This window comes from Conger conger, chromosome 3, assembly GCF_963514075.1.
Source record: "Conger conger chromosome 3, fConCon1.1, whole genome shotgun sequence".
NCBI lineage: Eukaryota > Metazoa > Chordata > Actinopteri > Anguilliformes > Congridae > Conger > Conger conger.
In genome coordinates, this window is record NC_083762.1 from 15771120 (window position 1) to 15793619 (window position 22500).

General features: G+C 48.8%; 1 protein-coding gene across 1 annotated transcript in view; it reads right to left on the bottom strand.

The window, feature by feature from the left end:
• nrxn2b (neurexin 2b) overlaps positions 1 to 22500 on the bottom strand; it is a 794861-nt gene that overhangs the window by 370679 nt on the left and 401682 nt on the right. Inside the window, exons 11-14 of the mRNA XM_061234183.1 lie at positions 21725 to 22163; positions 16630 to 17013; positions 14012 to 14215; positions 9734 to 9760 (exon numbers count right to left, since the gene is read on the bottom strand). Coding sequence (XP_061090167.1) covers positions 9734 to 9760; positions 14012 to 14215; positions 16630 to 17013; positions 21725 to 22163 — 1054 coding nt within the window. The remainder of the gene's footprint in view (positions 1 to 9733; positions 9761 to 14011; positions 14216 to 16629; positions 17014 to 21724; positions 22164 to 22500) is intronic.

The following is a 22500-nucleotide window of genomic DNA, read 5'->3' on the forward strand; positions in this document are numbered from 1 at the left end:
GCAGCTTACGCTACACTTCACATTACACTGTATGTGACAGCCACTCCATTGTGGAGCGATACGACTGTGCACTATCCGCTACCTGCGCTTTGAACCATAATAACCTCTCCATAAAACGGATCATCAACTCTGGCCCTCCAATCCAAATTCGGTCCCGGTTTTCACTTCTCCCGGGTAATCGGTGCCGCTGGCATCATACCCAACCCAAGGCAGGGTGAAAGGTCAGCAGTTCTTGGCCCCGGAGGACCGTGATTAATGATCCATGTTTTATACTCTCACCACTCTAACATACGGTAGTCTACCTGCATCGCATGGCCACTGTTTCAGGATCCGCCCGTGTGACACGATCCACCCCACGTTTTCCATGTCACCGTTACCTACCCTTAGCTTGCTCCTAGGGACCTGGGGCTCATTCCAATTCCTTCTTTTTCTCCTTTTTTTTCCTTTTCTCTTCTCCTTGTCTTGCCCCTAACCCCACCCATCAGGACAGGCTCCTGCGTCAGTTGAAGTGCTGAAAGTGTTGTGGCCCGTCTCTTATCGTGATTAATTACGGTAAAACGTATCCCGCAGCGTGCATAATCTCATGTATGACACTGACGGCGATTGATTTTCTTGTCCGATTTATGCAGCGTGCTGAGAAATGCATCGGTGATCGTAACGCGCCGCGTATCGACGTGCGGGGCGTGGCGTCTTCGGGAGAGGGAGACAGGCGATGATGATGATGATGATGATGATGATGATGTTGATGGTGGTGGTGGGGAGCGGACACTCCAGCAGGCAGTTTTGTCCAGTCAGCAGTATGCAAACACCGACTCCGCCGGTCTGAGACATCGATTAGAGGAGACGCAACGAGGAGGAGGAGGAGAAAGAGGAGGGGTGGAGGAAGAGGAGGAGGAGGAGGATGAGGAAGAGGAGGGGTGAAGCAGATGCTCCCAGGGTAAACATCCGCAGACGTCAAATTATTCTCCATCACCTCGACAACACCCCTCCTGTGATTGGCCGCAGCCTCTGTCAAAGGTCATTCTCCAGGAGGGAATGATCCGATTGGGGGTTACATCCCCCCCTAATATTACAGAGCAGGTTCCCCCAATAACATAGCACAATGTTGAGAACAATAATTTATATATAAGAGAGATGGGGATTTCATGTTTGGGATAGACTGAAAGTGTTTTCCCCTTAGAATTACATTATATTGCATTACATTACAGTAATTTCTCCAGAGCGATACAATAAAGTGCAAATCAGAACCAGGGACAAGTGCGCTGAAAACCCTAGAGGGAAGTTCTAGAGTGATCGCATCGATAAAAACTTGAACCCCCGAAGTATAATAGCAGAGAAATTCACAAGAAATCTTCATTTTACAGTTGTTCTTTTGTAAAACTTTCATCATGATGGGAATATTCCAGGGTCTGTGCATATTCAAACTAATGTTACGCTCTTAGCGCACGCCAAACAGAAGAGGACCCTGATTTCCTCGGAGTCGGAGCAACGCTCGAGCGCAAAATGAGCCCAGTCGGACGTGAACCACTCTTAACCGGTCTGAACCTGACAAACACACACCCGGCAGGCCGGGGAAACTCGACGCAAAACACCACGTGCGGCACGGATATTTTATTCCCTGAATCAAGCTCGGTTTTTTCCCCGAGCTGGTTGACACTGTTCAGGGGGACGGGGAACTGGGAGAAACGGGGCGTGGAGGGAGCGCTTTCCGTCTTAAATAATCCTGCAGAGCAGCCCCGGAGACCGGCTCTGATACAGTCCTGTAGCTATAATTAGAAACGCCGAAAAAGCGAAATGGATTTTTTCACGCTTTCCGGTTAGCCGGACAAATTGGGTTTGAGGGTGGAAACTCGGGAATAAAGCGCTGGGAACGTCTGGAAATTTCCCTCCGGTTGGGAAAAGGCGGAGCGCGCGCTCGGAAGCTCGGGGGACTCTCCGCAGGGAACGCTCCTCGCCGTCCGCTCTGCTGCGACGGGATCTCACCCACGCCGGTGCGGCTCCGCTCCTCACCGCACCGTATCAAATCCCTATTATTAAAGTATCGCTGCGTCTAATTAAGCCACTCCGCCCACGTGCTGTAATCGGCATCATCTCCGGAACGTCAGTGCCCCTCTTTGTGCCCAGGAAACCGATGAACACAGGGCGACAGGCAGATCCGGGCCACAGCTGATATTATCTCGCTGTTAGTTATACAGCCCCCACTTTCTAACCTTCTTCCCCTGAGGAACCGTTAGCGCTACGCTGCTAAGAGCGCGAACGTGTCCCGGCCCTCGCTGCTCCCCAAGGAGCCCGCTGTTGTGATGTATCCGTGGCGACGGACTCCGCAGGACCGATAGAAGCAGAGGTAAAAGATAACAGGCGATGCGGAGGGTGAGCGGGGGCTGTATGCCCGTCCGGACCGGACCTCGGAACCGTGGCCCTCAGCCGAGGAACCCCGGCCGTCACCAGGACAGGCAGCGGAGTGCGATCGATACCTCACAGTGCTCCCCATTGGCCTCGCTCATCCCCGGGAGCTCCCAGATGAGAATGAGGCACGCGCCCCGCGGAAACATTACATTACATTACATTATTGGCATTTGGCAGACGCTCTTATCCAGAGCGACGTACAGTTGATTAGACTAAGCAGGAGACAATCCTCCCCTGGAGCAATGCAGGGTTAAGGGCCTTGCTCAAGGGCCCAACGGCTGTGCGGATCTTATTGCGGCTACACCGGGATTAGAACCGCCGACCTTGCGTCTCCCAGTCATTTACCTTAACCACTACGCTACAGGCCGCCCTGTATTGTATCCGCTTCAGAGGCAAGAAGGGAGGGCTTTCCTAGTGAGAGAGCTACTGGATCCCATGACTGTTCTGAGGATCTAGTGCAAGGGTGTCCAATCACCCAGTTGAGACCCAGGTAACCAGGCGAGTTAACTGTACAACCAACTGCTCTAATTGATTAATTATGTGCAGAGAAAACTAGCAGACCCAGTAGTTCTCCAGGACCAGGGTTGGAGGCCACTGCACTAAATCTTCAGAGCAGTCTTGGAATTCACTAGTGCAGGCGTGTCCATTCTTACCCAATCGGGTGTGGGTGCGGGTTTTTGTTTTTCAGCACTGATCAACACCTGATTGTACATAAAGGTCTTGATTGAAGCCCACAATTAGTTGAATATTTAAATCAGGTGTAGGAGTGCAGGGATAAAACAAAAACCGGCACCCACAGCAGCCATTTTCGGGTAAGATTGGACACGCCTGCACTAGTGGATTTCAAGAGCACTCTGAAGATCTAGTGCAGTGGTCTCCAGCCCTGTTCCTGCTGGTTTTCCTTGTTATGCTGCTTTTCATTAATCATTTAGACCAGTTGACAACACAGCTATCTCACCTCATCTGGTTACCTGGGTCTCAACAGGGTGCTGATTTTAAGGTGAAAACTAAAATCAGCAGACCCAGTAACTCTCCAGGACCAGGACTGGAGACCACTATTCGAGTGGTGTCCAAGACTGCTCTAGGAAAAGGCATATACTGTCTATGTAGTGCCATGAAAAAGTATTTGCCGCGTTCATAATTTCCTATAATATTGCTTATTTGCCACACTGAATTGTTTCAGATCTTTAGAAACCATTCTTAACAATGACTTTTTCTCAGGAGAGTGTTTACCTTTTTTCCACTAAATTAATCAAATTAATTAAAAATGTCTCTTAGGTTTACTCCGGTTCCCTTTGCCTAATAAAATTTTTTGTCCACAAATCTGAAAGAATTCAGAGTAACAAATATGCAATAATAGAGTAAATCGGGAAGGGGGCAAATACTTTTTCACAACACTGTACGCGTGAGAGGTCACACAGACACACCCCAAGCATGTCAGTGATTAATAGTTTATGGTTTGCAATATAATGGTGGCTGATTTGAAAGCGTTAGGTTCTGTTTTATCCTCCCCATAAACACATGTTTATGTGTGAGTGTGGATGTGTGTGTGTGTGTGTGTGTGTGTGTGTGTGCGCGTGTGTGTATGTGCGTGTGTGTGAGTGTGTGTGTGTGCGTGCGTATATGAGTGTGTGTGTGAGTGTGCATGCGTGTGTGAGTGTGTGTGTGTGTGCGTGTGTGTGTGTGTGAGTGTGCGTGCGTGTGTGAGTGTGTGTGCGTGCGTATGTGCGCGTGTGTGTGTGAGTGAGTGAGTGTAAGTGTGCCTGTGTGTGCATGAGCGTGTGAGATATAGAGTTGCAGAATACAGACACTACAGCCTGTTAGAGGATTGAGTCTGCAGCTGTGCATGTCTCTGTATCTCTCCCCATCTGTCTGCTGTGCCTCTGCAGCTGCCCCCTGTCACGAGCTGTGCAACACGCACTGTAACACCTCCGGAACCAAAGCCTCTCGCAACGTCATTAACTCGCTTAGCCGTCGGTCGGACGGCAGTCCTCCCCCGCCTCACACCCCATTTGTTTTGTCACAACGTCGACAGGAGCGAAACCAAACATCTCTCAGGGGTCGGATATCTGCGCTGGATTTGAACCCGCAGCCCGAGAGTTCTCCCGTCTCGCACAGCCGACGCAGCACCGCAGCGCGAGACGAGGTTCAAGGGGAAACAAACGAGATGGGAGGAATAATCGCCCGTGGAACACTGCGTTCGGAGAACGCCGACTTCCTCCTAAATTACCGCCTCCGTGGCGGACAGACGGCCCGGGGAGGCAGAGCAGCGAGCGCGGCTCGTGAGAGCCAGCACGAGCCCAAACGCGGAGCTCCCGTTTAGGGACGCAGCTCCCAGCGGGAGGCTAGCCACAGACCCCGCTAGCGCGCTAGCGCCAGCGAGATCTTAGCAGAACTCATTTCACTGGAAACGAGTGGGGAACGAAGATCCATCGGACTGAATATTCCTTTGAAGTTTATATACGCTTCAAAGGAATAGTTTATGAGCTCATCTTTATTTTTAACATTTTATCAAGTATTTAGTCGAGTTTATTTGGTAAACAAATGCACCCCAAACTCAAAATGAGGCTGCATATGAGGGTGGGTGTTGAAATGAACAACCATTTTTCGTTCAAAATTAATCCCAAAACTATCACAACATGTACAGTATTGCTAACGGCAATATGACTTATTAATTTTTCTGGGTTATGGGACAGTACATTAACCATCCCCGGGGAAATTTACATTTAATGAATGTTTAAACATATTTAAATTAAGGCAATATTATAGCGAACAACTTTTCCTTAAATATCTTCGATTTCTAGATGTCTCTAATGAAATGATCAGTGTTTGCTTGCATGTAATTACACTGGCACATATTCAAGCAGTTACACTGTGAGATATTCAATTTTACTTCGATCAACTGATAAGACAGAATTGCAACTATTTGTTAAAAAGTCCATGTCCAAAAAGATATTACAAATAATTAATTATTCCTTGCGGTGACATTCCGTATTCCGCAGCCGAATAATTACGCGTCTTATTAAAAATGATCAATTATGATAATTGATTCTAAATGTTAAACTGGAAAGGGAAATATTTTTCATGAGCACATTTTAAAAAATGTCAAAATTAAGTAATTCATCTGTATAATTAAAATCGCAATGTGCGCCTGCTTAAGCCATGCTGAAAAGTTAGTTGATTGGAACAAAAAACAGAAGCAAACATGATTAAAAGCAAAAACTTGACAGCACTGGGAATGTTAATGCGTTATTAGCAGGATTTAATTGGGAGGCATTAGATTAACCACCGACATATTCTGCTGCAAACAAACAGCAGATAATTACAGTGTTTTCACTGTCATTAAGCAGAAATCGGTTTTGATAAAAATGCGGTATGTTTTTCATTTGCGAATGAAAGCGATGTGAACCGCGTCTCCAGTGACACAGAACTGTGTGTTCTCGTGCTTCAGAAGCTTCCGAATTCAAATAAACATTTAATGTGGGGCGGACACATTCCGCTTAGGGGGGCTTGGCGGGTGAAATGAAGCCAAAAACACTCTTCCTCCAGTACAGAACAGAAGCGCCAAGACCTCCACGCAAGCAAACGCCCTGCTGAAAATTACAGCAAACGCCAGCTGGGATTCTAAGCTGGTTTAAGATGGTTTAAGTAGTGTTTTCAACACTTCTAGCTGGTCTGGAGCTGGTCAGTCTCTAGCTGGACAAAGCTGGTCAAAGCTATTCAAGCTGGTACAGTAAGTTGCTGGTCAACTGGTGGAATAGTGCTATATACAGCGGACTGGTAAAAACCTGTTTAGGCTGGTTTCAGCTGGAATTTTCAGCAGGTTGTGGAGCCAGCTGCTAAATGTTAGACATTACAAATCTGAAACCTTCAAATCTCTGAGTGTAGTTGTTACACCAGGTCGATAAAAACCTTGCATACTGACAAACCAATGCTCACTCCATCCATCAGGAATCCCATAGTGCAATGCTCTATTGTGTTTATAAAGGCCACAACCTTTTCCAAAGTGAATAATAATAATAGCAACTTTGAATAAGGAACCAAATGACAATTCCCTTTACAATAACACATAATTGTCTGAATGTGGCATTGTGGGTAGACTGTGTTGGTGTTAATCCAGAAGCTACAGTAGCAGCCTTGACCAAAAACACACAGCTATATACTCTATTCCTGGAATAATGTGTGCAAATGTGTGCAAACGGGATACAAAAATATCCTGAACCAGATTTTAAGGGAGCTCCACCAATCAGAGATTTCTATGATGACATTCAAAATATGCAAGACAAGCTTTGCCTAAGCCGTAAGAAATGCAGTAAGACTACAGACTGTAAATATCAGAGCCAAATACAATTTCAAAATCTTGTCAATATGTCAGAAACAGGAATAAACTATGCACTTACATTTTGCATGTCTCATTTCCGCAAATGGTGCTGTCTCACTATCTGCACTGCCTTCATAATGTTGGTACTGCTTTTCTTGCTGTGACTGCCGGCTTATTTTTCGCAACTTCACATCATTGGGGTTTATACTGTTGTAACTTCTATGTGGTTCAGATGTATGAATTGTGGCAAACATACTGCTTCCCCAGACAGTGAGGCAACCTACGGTCTGGAATCGAACCCTGACGTGCGTTCAAGGCAAACAGTCAGTGTTGAACGATTTTAAATGAACATTCCATTTAGTTCGCCAACGCCTTTTTAATACAAAATGAATAAAAGTTTATTATAACAGCCAAATAATTGTGAACTTATATAACATTCGTGGCGAACAGAAAATAAATTTGAATATGTTGACGAACGTTAGCTGACGTCTGCCATCCAGAACGCACATCTGACAACACCAGCGCTAGCTGTGATCAGCAGTCCCAGGCAACGCGCGGTCGGCCTTCTCACATCACTGATACAATAAGCAGCCGCCCTGGTTGATCGTGTTGGATCCTACATCTGGCTGATGTAAGTTGCATCCTACCTATCGCCTACTCACCGGCTGCCATAGCTGCCAATACAATGCAGTGCCCAATGCACTGTAGATGAGAAGAAACCGTCGCAACAACGTTATACAAGGTAATTAGTCGGCTATTTCCTCCCAGAACTACAGTAACCTTTAATATGCTTGGCCAATCCTTCATTGCCACACCGAAGAAATGCGTCATATCTTCGAAACGAACCTATTGGCTCTTCTCCCTTTGTGAATTTTACAAAAACAACGATATAGTAAGTAACGGTCCAATAATATTCTTAACAGAACAAAACAACTGGTCGAACATTCTAATCGCCTAATGGACCCAACTGAAATGTATTAGCCTACTTCCAAAGTTAACAGCACCCCGCTTTCATTTTATGGCATGTCTACCCAGCTCATTAGTTTATCACTGTAAAGGCTTCAGCATGGCGGCTGCGAAGTAATAACAAAATGGTCTGGTATAGTCACAGTACGTTTGAACTTGGTATCTTAGAGTTTGCCATACAGTATGGAAGGAAACGTTTTTTGTTTGTTTGTTTTTTAGCGCGTTACTCCGTCGCACTCATCAACCCAATAAATTATTCAGCGAATTGTCCAGGAGGACCTACTAGCTACATTCTGTTACCAAACGTGGTATAGTTATAGTAAAACGGTTTGGAGGACAAGTTGGAGACGCCGTTTACTCACAAGGGTAGTAATGAACTGTCTTTGTTACTAGGGCGAGTGGATTTAGCCGCTGTGCTATTCTGAGTTAATCACGTTCACGCTTCTTAGTCAACTGCGCGCTACTAATTGACCCACTTACGGACTGACGATGCATTTGGCGAATGTAGACAACCTGATGCAACGAGAGATACTCAAACCTGGCCAACTGTAGTACCACGCTGCAGTAGCTACTGCTAATTATAATCTTCAGCTTCTCTCTACGAGGAACTCACTTATACCTGGAATAACAGATGAGTGGCACCGAGTAGCTATTTACAATCCAGTGGCCTCTCAACACCACCCCAACTGCCAGAAGCAAGCACGCGGACTGAATTGAATCCCAGTGATGGACTGGGAAGCTCGGCCACTGAATGAAAGCGTTTACATTTGGACGGGTGGATACACAATTGCGCCATACATCGTGTCGGTCCATTTACCGGCCTCCGAGATGCATTTAGCCCAAACAAGCAACTGGTGACATTGATTTATTGTCACTAGTTATTTCGTCTTCAAAGTAACTAAATTGGATGGGAAAACCGCCGACTTGACAGAACACTGCGTAAGGTAACATTGATTGACCAATTATCCGGATGGAAAGAAAACAGGCATTGTTGGCCCCCAGATTTGAGTTGGCTAGCCCTTCCCTAGCATACTTTTATTTTTGAATTTCATATATCATTTCGAGATGCTGTTACCTCTGGTGGCCAGCACAATAAATAAATAAAAATAAATGCATAAACAAATAAATGTAGTTTCAGACTTCAGCTGTTCAAATAAAGCTGCAAATCTCATTTTGGGAATATAATCAGTTGACAAACATAACTTGTGAACAGTTTCTTCAGAAATACGCAAATGCATACAAACGTGAGGTTTGTAGCAAACAAATAATAATTTTGGAGTGACTCTTCAAGACCTAGCTACTCCATTATACTTGCAACGCCTCTGATATAGTGGTGTGTACTGCCCTCAGGTGGCAGACCTCACGAATAGCTATCAAGAAAAGAACGCCTGAGAGTGGATGAACATTTCTCCGTGTGTTTAACGGTAGGAAGGGAAACCCTCGTATGATTCCAAAAACAGTGGTGCATACTGAAAGAATAATACGCAGTTCCTGGACCTCATATCCCGTATGTGAAAAATTAGCAGCATGATTTAATTTAGTTTCTCTCACACACAAACACACATCCATCCACACACACACACACACACACACACACACACACACACACACACACACCGGTTTCTCCTGTCGTTTTCCGACCACACTTACCTTGGTGATATTAATCACCTGTGTCCTGTTAAAGATCATTGCTTACATGTACTAGGAGGTGCATTCAGTGTGTGCTGTTAGCTGTGATGTCTTAAATTTACATTCAGAGCTAAAATAAGACTTGCAGCGAGAAGAAGAAGGATATATGTGCTCCACAATGGGAACATGAAGAATGAAGGAGAGAAAAAAGTATTGAGATAAGAGACAGATAAACATAGACAAACAGAAAGATAGATAGAGTGAGCAAACCAGAGAGACACAGCGGAGGAGAGAGAGATATCTTGTTTTCATTCACAAGGGATGGACACATTCTGCAGAGTGACAGTTAATACAGCATATTAGACAGGTAGTTTTTTTTTTTGTTGTTGAAAATACGTAGAAACCACTTACTGAGATTACAGTCTATCCTGATACAATCTGGCGGGAGAGAGAGCGAGATGGTGAGATCAAATCAAAGGAGGTAAAAGGGAGAGAGAGGGAGAGAGAGAGAGAGAGAAAAAACATTTTACATCCTTCAAGGTACATTCTGCAGACATCCAAACAGTGTGTTCCTCCACCATCCGGGGACGAGCTTCGAGCCAGAGGCACCCCTTTCCCTCCCTCTCTGAACCCCCCGCGCACAGAGGCCTGGTCCAGGCAAACCCCTCCACTGCTTGGCAAGAACACTGAGCACAGCTTCAGATCAATAATTACACATTACTCAAAGCATTCAAAGGATATCACTGCTTTAAATCATCCAGAGATATCTTTACCGTGATGCATTCAGTGTGTACAGTCGCCGCAGGGAAACCCCCCAGACTTCAAACTGAATGTATTTTTCATATTTTCATATACATATTTTTATGAACAAAAGAGACGTTATTATGTAGATGGAACACTCTGTGCCGTGTGAGCCATCCTTGGTGCCTCGTTCCATATCAGATCTGTCATAATTAATATTAATGTGGATATTATGTTAAGGCACACCCGTGGATGAGCGTACAGAGATATCCCATGATGCAGCGTGCTCGTGGGTATCGTCAGAAGGCTTGGGTGTGTGAGTACAGTTCTGTACGTATCAGCACACTTTCACTCTTCTTATTTTTGTAATAAAATGCAAGTGGGGAAGGGTTTGCCTTTCATAGACCTCTTGGAGGGGGGGGGGGTCCAATCAGCAGTCAGGAAAAGAGTTCTGCACACCCCAGCCACGCAAAAGTCCAACCTGTACAGCAGCACCCGAGAAACCAATCTGCTCTAGAATACACCCCCCCCCCCCCCCCTGCACTGTAATGGAACAGTCCGTGAGTTTCCCTGTCTCTGTGGATCACTGAGGACTGAACCACCTGGCAGGCAGTGAAGGGGGGGGGGGATGTGGAATGTTTTCAGAATAACTCTCAACAGGCGGTGATTAACTGATGCCTGAGGCGCAACATATTCACGGTTACGTGTGCAACGCTAGGTGTTTAGAAGCTGAGCACTGCCTGTTTTGTGTAGCGTATGCTAATATTTCAGCGAGAAAGAAAGGTGTCGTAGGTGTGTTTACCAAACCTCAAGAGACAACGCCCTGGGGTCCCTCGAGGACTACAATGTTTGAAAAACAAATGAAGAATGCCGAAAGTCTGTGAGAGCTCTGCGAAAAGCAATAAAGAACTGAGCTGAAGAACGAGGTGTTCTCATCAGCGTGTGAAGCTGATTGACTGAATCTGATTAACAATTAAAGTGCCTGCTCAGATCCTGCCAATGTAATCCCCCTCCGTCCTGCAGAGCTGAATCTATTCCCCATTTCTCTGCGTGTCTTTGGCGCCCTCCAGTGGCCGCAGGCTGTATGTGGACCTGGCCGTGGCTGAGGCGCGTTCTCGAAGCCGTCAACCGCGACAGAATAGTGGACACAAACAGCCAGGGACCGGCCTCACCGCACAGGGACCGGGGCGGCGGGCACCTCGACCGCCTGGTTACGCCGGGCCCCCGCGATGCATTCTGGGATTTTAAATAACAATGGCCGTAACTGCGGCAACGATGATGCCATGAGCAAACGGCATGATCTTTGCCGGTTCCGCCGTACCGTGTCTTTAGTGTGAACCTCGCCCTGACTATCAAACGGATGGCTCAGACAGAATCCACTGAGAATCAATGGCCTTACAGACCCAATACCTGTCTGCACTGGTTCCAATGTTACTTAACGGGGGATCAGGCCAGCTCCCGCTGATGGTGGCTGCACTGGGCCACAAAGGCACACAGGCATTTAGCAAACAGCTTGAGAGATGAGTGGACTGGCCTTAGTTCTGGGAGCGCAGTGTAGCCAGGGTAACCAGAGGCTGGGTCTGTGCCTGCCAGTCATCAGCCTCCAGCAGAGCCCTGCTGCCCCGATGCCCAGAAACCGTCTGTTACCAGGGCCCCAGTCTGTGTCTGTGTGTGTGTGTGTGTGTGTATGTCTGTGTGTGAGTGTGAGTGTGTGTGTGAGAGCGTGTGTGTCTGTGTGTGTGTGTGTGTGTGAGTGTGAGTGTGTGTGAGAGCATGTGTGTGTGTATGTGTGTGTGTCTGTGTGTGTGTGTGAGAGAGTGTGTGTGAGTATTTGTATGCGCGTATGTGTGTGTGTGTGTGTGTGAGAGTGTGTGTGTGTGTGTGTGTGTGTGAGTATGTATTTGTGTGGAGTGTGTGTGTGTGTGTGTGTGTGTGTGTGTGAGAGTGTGTGTGTGTGAGTATGTATTTGTGCGGAGTGTGTGTCTGTGTGTCTGTGCACATTAACCTGCCTGTCCCTGCGTGTATGTGTGAGCCTGCCCCCCTGTGGTCATGAGCGGTACTGCGCTCTGAGTGAGCTGGTCTCTCTCTGGCTGCGTGTATGTGTGAGCCTGCCCCCTGTGGTCATGAGCGGTACTGCGCTCTGAGTGAGCTGGTCTCTCTCTGGCTGTGTGTATGTGTGAGCCTGCCTCCTGTGGTCATGGGCGGTACTGCGCTCTGAGTGAGCCGGTCTCTCTCTGGCTGTTTGAGCCGCATGGGCCGCAGACATAGAGGCCATTGAAGGGATGAAAAGGTCCACCTTCTGGGCCACGGAGAGAGAGAGAGAGAGGGAGAGAGAGGGGAGAGAGAGAGAGAGGGAAAGAGAGAGAGAGAGAGAGAGGGGGGGGGGAGAGGGAGAAAGAGAGGGAGGGAGGGAGAGAGAGAGAGAGAGAGAGAGAAAGAGAGGGGAGAATAAGAAAGGGAGGGAGGAGGGGAGAATAAGAAAGGGAGGGAGGAGGGGATAATAAGAAAGGGAGGGAGGGGGGGAGAATAAGAAAGGGAGGGAGGGAGATAGAAAGAGGGAGAAGGAGGAAGAGAGGGGAGAGTGAGAGAGAGGGAGGGAGAGAGAGGGAGAGATAGACTGAGATGGAGAGAGATAGAGAGAGAGGGGGAGAGGGAGAAAGAGGGGGAGGGAGAGATGAAAGAGGGAAAGACAGGGAGGGAGATTGGAAGAAGAAGAAAGAGAATGACTGAGGAAACAGAGAGAGAGAGAGAGGGAGAGAGAGATGAGGTTGGATTGCACTGTGAACCAGAGGAAGGAGGAGTCCCCCCCGCTGCTCTCTCTGTGACCGTGCCCACACTGTAGACCCCCCCCCCCCCCGGGCCCAGCTCTCCCATCAAAGCTGGGGCTCAAAGGAAGGAGGACGGGCAGCCGTCACACACACACACCCCTCTGCCAGGAGTCACACCCCCCCTAAAAACACACTCCTGGGATCAAACATTCCTCTTCATCTCTCTCCATATCTCTCCCTCCCTTCTCTCACTCCCTCCCTCTCTCTCCCTCCCACACCCCCTCTCTTCCTCTCCCTCCCTCTCTCTGCCTCCCTTTCTCTCGCTCCCTCTCTCCCCCTCCCTCCCTCTTACTCTCTCTCTCCCTTCTCTCACTCCCTCCCTCTCTCCCTCCCTCACCCCCTCTCTCTGCCTCCCTTTCTCTCTCCCTCTATCTCTCGCTCCCTCTCTCCCCCTCCCTCCCTCTTACTCTCTCTCTCCCTTCTCTCACTCCCTCCCTCTCTCTCTCCCTCCCTCACCCCCTCTCTCTGCCTCCCTTTCTCTCTCCCTCTCTCCCTCTCCCTCCCTCTCACTCTCTCTCTCCCTCTCTCTCTCACTCCGTCTCTCTCTCCCCCCCTTTCTCTCTTCCCCCTCTGCGATTCAGCCTGTGGGTATTCATCTGCACACAGTTTTACTCCACCTTTTCTTATTGTGTGATCATTTGTGAATCTCACTCCTTATTCTAACACTCTGACACCCCTCCTGGCAGACCAGTGCGTGTGACTAACGCCGTAGCTGGTCCTCGACTTCAGGAAAAGGGAAGCAATCCGTGCGGGGCTGGGGTGGGGTGTAATCGGACGCCCATGACGCTTAACGTCCCTCAGCGAAGCCTGGAAGGCAGCGGCTTGTAGAACTAAAAACCTAATCACGTCGTGTTTAGCAAACCACCTATCTCACTAAAGTAGACACAGACAGATTTGATAAAAAATACATTAAAGAATAGCTGCCAGTGAAGCAGCGTGTACACGTCTTCTGCGATTGGCTGAGCTGAACCTGCTGCCTTCCAGGCGTCACTGAGGGAAGGAGAGTCCCGTGGGCTTCTGGGACAGGTTCACAGAGAGAGGGGTTTGTCCGGGCGGAGGGGGGGTCCTGGTTGTATCCGGCGAGGGGGGGGAGACGGGGGGCGGGGTTCGGGGGGGTTACCGAGGTTGACGGTGAGTTTGACGCGTCCGCCGTCCAGCTCCAGACGCAGGGTGTCGGCCGACTCCTTGGAGGTGGTGGCCATGAGCAGGCCGTAGGCCCGCTGGGACATGAAGCGCAGCGCCACGTCCTCCGCCTCCGTGTGCAGCGTGCCGGGCAGCAGGACCTTCAGGTACATGCTGCCGTCGTAGCTCAGCACCGTGGCCTCTGAAACAGCGCCCCCGCAGGCGGGGAGGAGGAAGCGCAGCCGTCAGGCAAAACTGCGTTACAGGTGCAGCAGGTGAGATTTTTGTGTTATAACATTGTTACAAGGCCATTGTAAATCCCTTCCTATCGTTGAAAAAAGGCTCGCTGACATGTTGACTCACCCTCTGCCTGTGTTTATAGTCCTTAAATTCGGGTTTCAAAATATACAGTCGATCAACTGACACTCTGTACCAAAACATTGTAGAGCTGTACAATAATTCAAGCTCATTGGTTGAAAATTGGTTCTAACTGCTACAGCCAATGGCGTTTCAACGTTAGCGCGTTCACAGAGAAGGGGGAGGGATAAACATTGTTGTGATCCGAGGGTGTTTGTTGCCGCAATTCCTCTCTTGACCTTTTGTACCTACTGTACCTTTATCGATGAGGGACATCGTCTACAAACGTCTTTAGCCACAGTGAGACGTGGAGCAGCACTAGTCTCTGAGATATGGCGTATACGCAGTGCTTGACTGCGATGCTTCACAGAGCACACAGCTAAAAGCACGGCTTTGAGAGAGACAGCAGCGCATGCTAAGATACACGTCCTCTTAAACACACAGTGCAGAAACATGGTCAGCAACACGTTCCCTTCAACAGAACCGAGAAAGGTTCCTCTAACAGCACGGCGTACAACCGACCAATCAGGACGGGGTTTATAGCCGATTGGTTAACAGAGAGGGTCACGTGGCATAATGATTGCAAGCAATTACAATGTAATTACTGCACTCCAATTATAAAAACTACATTTGTGTCCGAGTGATTACAACATTACATTATCATTACCATTATAATTACCAGCTGTTTAGTCTAATTTGGGTATGCACACAGACAGACCAAAGTAACAAAAAAAACTGTAAAAGACAAGGTGACTGTTAACAGGAGTCCTGAGGGTGCTCTATATCACCACTAGATGGCAGTAGAGGACCACAGGGAATAAGAACGCGACTGAAAATTAACAGTAAAAGAGATATTTACAAAAAAAAGCAGTGTTCACATGTTATGCCTCATGAATCCGCTCTAAATTACAGAATAAAGGGGGAATGTGATTCCTGCGAGCAGACAAAACCTCAGAACATCAGCCCGCGTCAGAGAAGTGTGTTTAAGGCCTCCGCCGCGGAAATCAGCCGAGATACCGCCCCCTCCGAGACGGAGCGTAACGTCTACAGACAGGTCCGTTCTCCCCTTCATCTCCGCTGATCTCCGCTGATCTCTGCCGATCCACTGTGAGGAGCGCGGGGGAGAGGGGACTGGAAAAGTCAAAACGGACGGCTGACACCATTCCAGCCCCCCCGTCCCCCCCCCACTGTCGACCCCACCACTCAGAGGGCCTGTCAAAGCACTGGTGGCAGGGTGGTGTAATGGATAGAGAACTGGGCTCGCAACCAAAGGTTGCAGGTTTGACTCCTAGAAAGAACACTGTCTCTACACAGGGATGGATCTAGAAAGTATCTGTGCATGCTAGCCTTCCCCAGTGTATGATTTCTTTGCCTTGATTGCTTATATATTTATTTTTATTTTTCAATGCATTCTTTGAAGTACTAGCACTGTGCTAGCACTTTTTTTCCTCTGAGCCTAATATTTACTTATGCTTTGCTTTTATTGTATTTGGCTGCTATTCCACTGCTAGAAAGGTGCTCTATAAATAAATGCATTATTACAGTATATGATATGCAATTATAGAAAATATGAGAAAGCCCCCAGCCCCCTACACACATGCACACATATACCCCACCTCTAGGGCCCACCTGGTCCTGCTGGTGCCTGGGAAAAGCTTTCCCTGTTCCCCCCTGAATGTACCCTTCAGTGAGGTACTTAACCTGAAGCACTTCCAGCTGTATGAATTGATTTTTGTAGAAAATGGATGCCATGTAAACAATGCAAAAGTGGGTCTGGATAAGGGCTAAATGCTAGCACTCTGTATGGTAACGTAATGTGCCCCTCTATAGCCGGTTCCTGCTGAGGTTCTCGTTGGGGTTCGGGCATGGTGTTACTTGTTGTTTTTGCCCTACTGTTACTCTGTAAAGACAGTCTTCTGTAAATGCGCGAAACAAATAAAATTGAACTGAATTGTGAATCAAACCCTGTACCCCTGTTTTGGAAATGTGCCTCTGGATAAGGGCTTCTGCTAAATGCTAATGTCTGTAATGCAATGAAATGTAATGTAAGCAGCTTCTCGAACCCTTAACCCTGAAAGTTGCTCTGACTAAGGGTGTCTGCTAAATGCTCAACGCTATCAGTCTGTAATGTAATCTAACTTAATGTAACGTAATCGAAAGCAATGTAATTGAACGTAATGCAACGTAACGTGGTGTAACGTCATGCAACCAGCTTCTCGACCCCCGACCCCCGACCCCCGACCCCCCCCCGAGGCTCACCGATCTCGCAGTTCTCCCCCAGGAAGCCGGTGCCGGTGCAGTCGCAGATGTAGCGGTTCCAGCCCTCCCTGCACTGCCCTCCGTTGCCACAGGGGGCGCTGCCGCACTTCTTCTGCAGCTCGCGGGTGCAGAAGCTGCTGACGCCCGGCGCGCTCTGCATCTCGGCCAGGCGGCGCACGTCGCGGCTCTTCCCGTCGATGAAGAGGTCGCGCACGCAGCCCACGTAGCCCAGGTTCAGCAGCGCCGTCCACACCTCCGGGGGCAGCACCAGGTCGGAGCGCGTCTCCGGCAGCCCCCCCAGGTACATCTCGCTGTCCAGGTCCAGGATCTCGCTGCCCTCGTTGGAGCTGAACGGCGTGCTGCGGCTGTTCACCGAGATGGAGCCTGCGGGAGGAGGGGGGGAGAGCCAGGGCGTCCCAGAGTTATAGGAACCAGCTCCTCACGCAGGTTAAGCCTCCGTTTTGAATGGAGATCGTCCATAATCTGCGTCCATGACAGGGGGCCCATAAACTTAAAAGCAAACATGGTAGAAACAGATCCTCAGACTTGTCGGGCCCTTCAGCAAAGCCCTTAACCTCACATTGCTCAAGGGGGGGATTGGCCCCTTGCTGAGTCTAGTCAACTGTAAGTCACTTTGGATAAAAGTGTATAAACACACTTCAGGTGCCCAGAGTGTGAACTGAATGTCACTGCGACCAAGAACATCCACTGGATGTTGTCAGCCACAGCAATGCCCTGTCACTGGACTATACACTGGTCTTAAAATGCAGACTTAAAAAGCAACATCCAACAGTATGAGATCCACGGCAAAAACGTCCAGTGGAACTGTACCTCTGAACCAGGATCATCTCGGATGTAGAGGGTCGAAAGATGGAGTCAAACACCTTTCAGTTGGTTGATTTGACCCCCCTCCCTCCCTTTCCTACAGACCAGACTGCGTGTAGTCGTAGGAATTAACACAATAACTGTACACATTTAAATACAGCACAACAGCATACTTAGCACAGGCCCTATGACCACATTAAAACCAATTAACACTTGTATTTTATGTCGTGTGTGTATCCAACATGTGTATCACATTCCGCGTTTGCGCTCCAATCACGATAAATATGGACGTCAGCTTTGTTTGTTTTTTTCAATCCAAACCCAGGCATGACGGTAATCTTCGTGAGAGTCCACCCGTATCCGATCTGAACGTAAACGCTCCATCTCCTCGCCTCTACAGTCCGCCGACAGAGAGAATGCTAGGATATACGGAACACCTGCGTAGAGCTGCTCGCTAGATTTGGCGCGGCGCTAACCTGTGCGAAACAAGCGGAATTAATGCGGCCGCCGTCTCAACACGCGGGACTTTCGGATACGCAGAACATTCCAAACGGAATGTCTCGGATGTACCGGAATGTGTTTTGTCGGCGGCGTCAGATTAGAGCGTTAATAACGCTTGACGACCGTCGCTTCTAGGTGGGCTCCGCTGTGCGTCTTAAGTTATCGCGGAGAAATAAACAAAGCCAAACCAAAGGACGCTCGTAAATCGTAAATGATACGTGGGGTATTTCAGTCGACCTTGAATCGGCGGAGATGGCGCACTGTACCCGTAAATATTGTGTTTTACTGAAAAACCGTGTTGTAAGCAGCACCGTCAATGTAATCGACACCTCCAGCGCCTGCCAGGGCTCCGTAGAGTGAAGGAATGAGACACTAACGCGGGAGGTGCCATTTTAGCATATGAAAGGAGAGTGAGTGAGGACCTATCGCAAGTCTTGTGTAAATTTAGACCAACCCGTTCCTGGCCTTTTCACAAAATAATATGTCTGGCTAGTGCCAGAAGCTCAATTCAGACAGGATGATGTGCCACTTAACTACACAACCTTAAGGTCGAGAGGGAGCGGAGAACATTAAATAAGACTAATGTGAGCATGTCAGAGAGAGAGAGAGAGAGAGAGAGGGAGAGAGAGAGAGGCCCTGTGTATGAGAGTGTATGCATGTGTGTGCTGCATATGGGCCTGTGTGTGTGTGTGTGTGTGTGAGAGAGAGAGAGAGTGTGTGCACGTGTGTGTGTGTGTGAGAGTGAGTGTGCGTGTGTGTTGTGCACGTGTGTGGGCGTGTGTGTGTGTTCCCTGTGATGCCTCCTCTTGATTTACGGTCGGCTCTTAATTGTCCATTAAAATACGATTACTGCAGGAGCAGCAACTCTGAGACACTCTGTAAGACTCTCACACAGTCTCACACACACACACTCTCACACACACACTCTCACAGAGCCACACACACACTCTCACAGAGCCACACACACACAATCTCACAGAGCCACACACACTCTCACAGAGCCACACACACACACTCTCACAGAGCCACACACACACTCTCACAGAGCCACACACACAGTCGCACAGAGCCACACACACACACTCTCACACACACACTCTCACAGAGCCACACACACACTCTCACAGAGCCACACACACACACTCTAACACACACACTCTCACAGAGCCACACACACACTCTCACACACACACTCTAACAGAGCCACACACACACACTCTCACAGAGCCACACACACACACTCACAGAGTCACACACACACACACACGCTATCACACACACACACAGACATACACACTCATGCACTCTCTCTCACACACACACACACACACACTCTCACAGTGCCACACACACACACACACACACACACATATACACACACACACTCATGCACTCTCACTCACACACACACTATGACACAATTACACACACAGACACACTCACGCACACACACACACACTCACTCACACACACAATGACGCTCTGGAAAAGGATATTTAAGCAGAAACGAGAGAGAGAGAGAGAGAGAGAGAGAGAGAGAGATGAGAAAAGATGCAGGAGCAGGGTAGGAGAGATACCATCTGTTCAGGTGAGAGACAGACGGAGAGAGGGAGTGAGAGAGAGGAGAGGAGAGAGATTATGCCACGTGTAGACACTGATAAAGAGAGAGTCAAACACCATGAAGACAGGGAGAGGAAGGGGCTAGTGCCCTTTCCTTGGGGAGGGGGGCTGTATTATCCTATTCCTGCCAAATGCACAGAAATACACAATTCATACTGTATCTATGGATGTACAAAAATACACATTCGTATTCCTGGATGTATTCTGTGACTCCAGTGTTTTTACAATGTTGTAGAAACATTTGGCAGTTGTCAGGTTTGGCTCTTGTGTTTGGCTAATAGGCGTGATTGTGTGAGGCTTCTATTCTGAATCTGCACCATCTCCCTGGAAGAACACAGCCAGGGAGCTGTCCAGTGCTGAACCCTCTGCCTGTACCCCTTCCTTCCCTCCCTCCCTCTCTCCTCCATCTCTCTCCCTCTTTCCCTGCAGCAAGCCTAGTCTCCCTGGATACCTATCACTGTTTCCATGTTTGCATGTTTGATTAACTGAACTCTTATGTGCATTTTGCCCTTTGAGGAGTAGGTTGTTTGGAATGTTGTATTTCTTTCTGAATTCTAAGTCAGTGTTCTGGAACTCCACTGCTTTTCAAGTACCTGTGGTGATTGTGACATCAGCTTTAGAATGCTCCATTGAGAACACTCTAATCTTTAAAGGGTTAAAGGAGTCATGTCCTGATAAATTTAATAAATATTTTGTTTCCTTCATGCCTGACTGCCCTTTCCCCCTCCCTGCTGTCCCACAGTGACCGCACCCCCATGGCCACTTGACAGGATGGCATTATCAGGCCGCTCTTGTTAATTTCAATGAAATAATTTTCCTCTTCGGATGGAACATAAGTGCATCTTATCAGGGTAGCCTGTAGCTTAATGGATAAGGTACGTGACTGGGACCCCAAAGGAGGGTGGTTCAAGCCCCTTCATAGATCAAAATAACAGACACCCTAAAGGTACTCTAAACATACGATATCAAAATCCCACCAAATTGCCCAATAAACAACATATTTATGACACTCATTTGTGTCAGACCGTATAATTTTTAAGGTCTGGAGTCCTACTCCTCTGTCTCTCTGTTCCTCCATGTTTGGAATCAGCGACTGCACCATATTTCTACATCAGCCCAAGGCTGCCCACAGAGAGAGAGAGAGAGAGAGAGAGAGAGAGACAGACAGAGAGAGAGCAGTGCAGATGAGAGAGAGAGAGAGAGAGAGACAGAGAGAGAGCAGTGCAGATGAGAGAGAGAGAGAGAGAGAGAGGGAGAGAGAGAGAGAGAGCAGTGCAGATGAGAGAGAGAGAGAGAGAGAGAGAGAGAGAGAGAGAGCAGCAGGGAGTGACCACCCATCAGTGCACATGGGTGGTCACTTTCTCACTAATGAGATTACTGGTGTTGCCAGGTCTGTGGGGCTCTATCTGAGCTGGGAGTGATCGCACTGATGGGCTGAGCTGTTTGGCTTGGAGACGGAGAGGCCTTTAAATGCATCACGTCTGACAGACTAATTAGTGCCGTCAAACACTGATAGATTCTGCTCTGATCCGCGTGTGTCCTCGTGGGTGGCTCGGTGTTCCCCGTGCGTGATGTCACTGGCACCATGTGATGTCACAGGAACCACGTGATGTCACTGGCACTGCATGATGTCACTGGCACCGTGTGATATTGGCAGCACTGCACGATGTCACCAACACCATGCGATGTCTTCAGCACCATGTGATGTCACCAGCACCACATGATGTCACTGGCACTGTGTGATATCGCCAGCAGCGCATGAGTGGTAACTTGTGGTAGAACCTATGCACTTGTAAGTCGCTTTGGATTAAAAGCGTCTGCCAAATGACTAAAATGTAAAATGTCAATGTAATGATGTCACTGACACTATGTGATGTCACCAACACCATGTGATGTCACCGGCACTGCGTGATGTCGCCTACACCATGTGATGTCACCGGCACCGCGTGATGTCGCCTACACCATGTGATGTCACCGACACCGCGTGATGTCACCTACACCATGGGATGTTACCGACACTGCGTGATGTCACCAACACCATGTGATGTCACCGACACTGCGTGATGTCACCAACACCATGTGATGTCACCGACACTGCGTGATGTCGCCTACACCATGTGATGTCACCGACACTGCGCGATGGCCTCACCTCTCCGGCCCTCCCTCTGGAAGTCCACGTGGCACCAGTCGCCGTCGTTGACCTTGCGGTTGCTGGTCTTGATCTTGATGCTGCCGGAGCCCATGTCCATGAGCAGGTACAGGTACCCCTCCAGGAGCTCCACGGCGAAGTAGTCGCTCTTGAGCTCGCGGCCCGGCCGCTGCTCCTGGCCGCCCTGGGGCCGCCCGTGGCTGAACAGCAGCAGCCCGCTGGGCTCCGTGGTGCGGAAGTCGAAGGAGATGGAGCCCGTCTTCTTGGTGTTCCACTTGGGCAGGGCGATGTAGGACTCCGGGGTCTCGAAGGTGACGGGGTCCAGGGCGGCCACGTCCTCGCAGCGGAACACCAGGTCCCCGTGGAGGCTGATCTTGGGGTCCCGGTCGATGGCCAGGCGCGACAGCTCCAGCTTGAAGTCGTTGTTCTTGTACACCACCTGGTGGAGGGGAGGAGGAGGTGCAGGTTCAGGACATTTCAGAACCAGCGCCTTCGCCCGGCGTCATGGCGACGCTAGTGGTAACTCCCAGATCTATCCCAGCATGCATTGGGCACTACATCATGACAGACCTGGGTCAAGTACGTAACCGTTTTGGATTTAAATGCATTCATACCCTTTACTGAGCGTGTCTGGTGTATTGGAACCTATGAAATACTCTCAAACCCAGCCGTCCGGTCCTCTTGGTTGGCTCAATTACACCAGGCAAGATCAATCGAACACAGAAAAGTATTTGAGTCCAAAACAACTATGTGTTTGACCCAGGTCTAGTGACTCT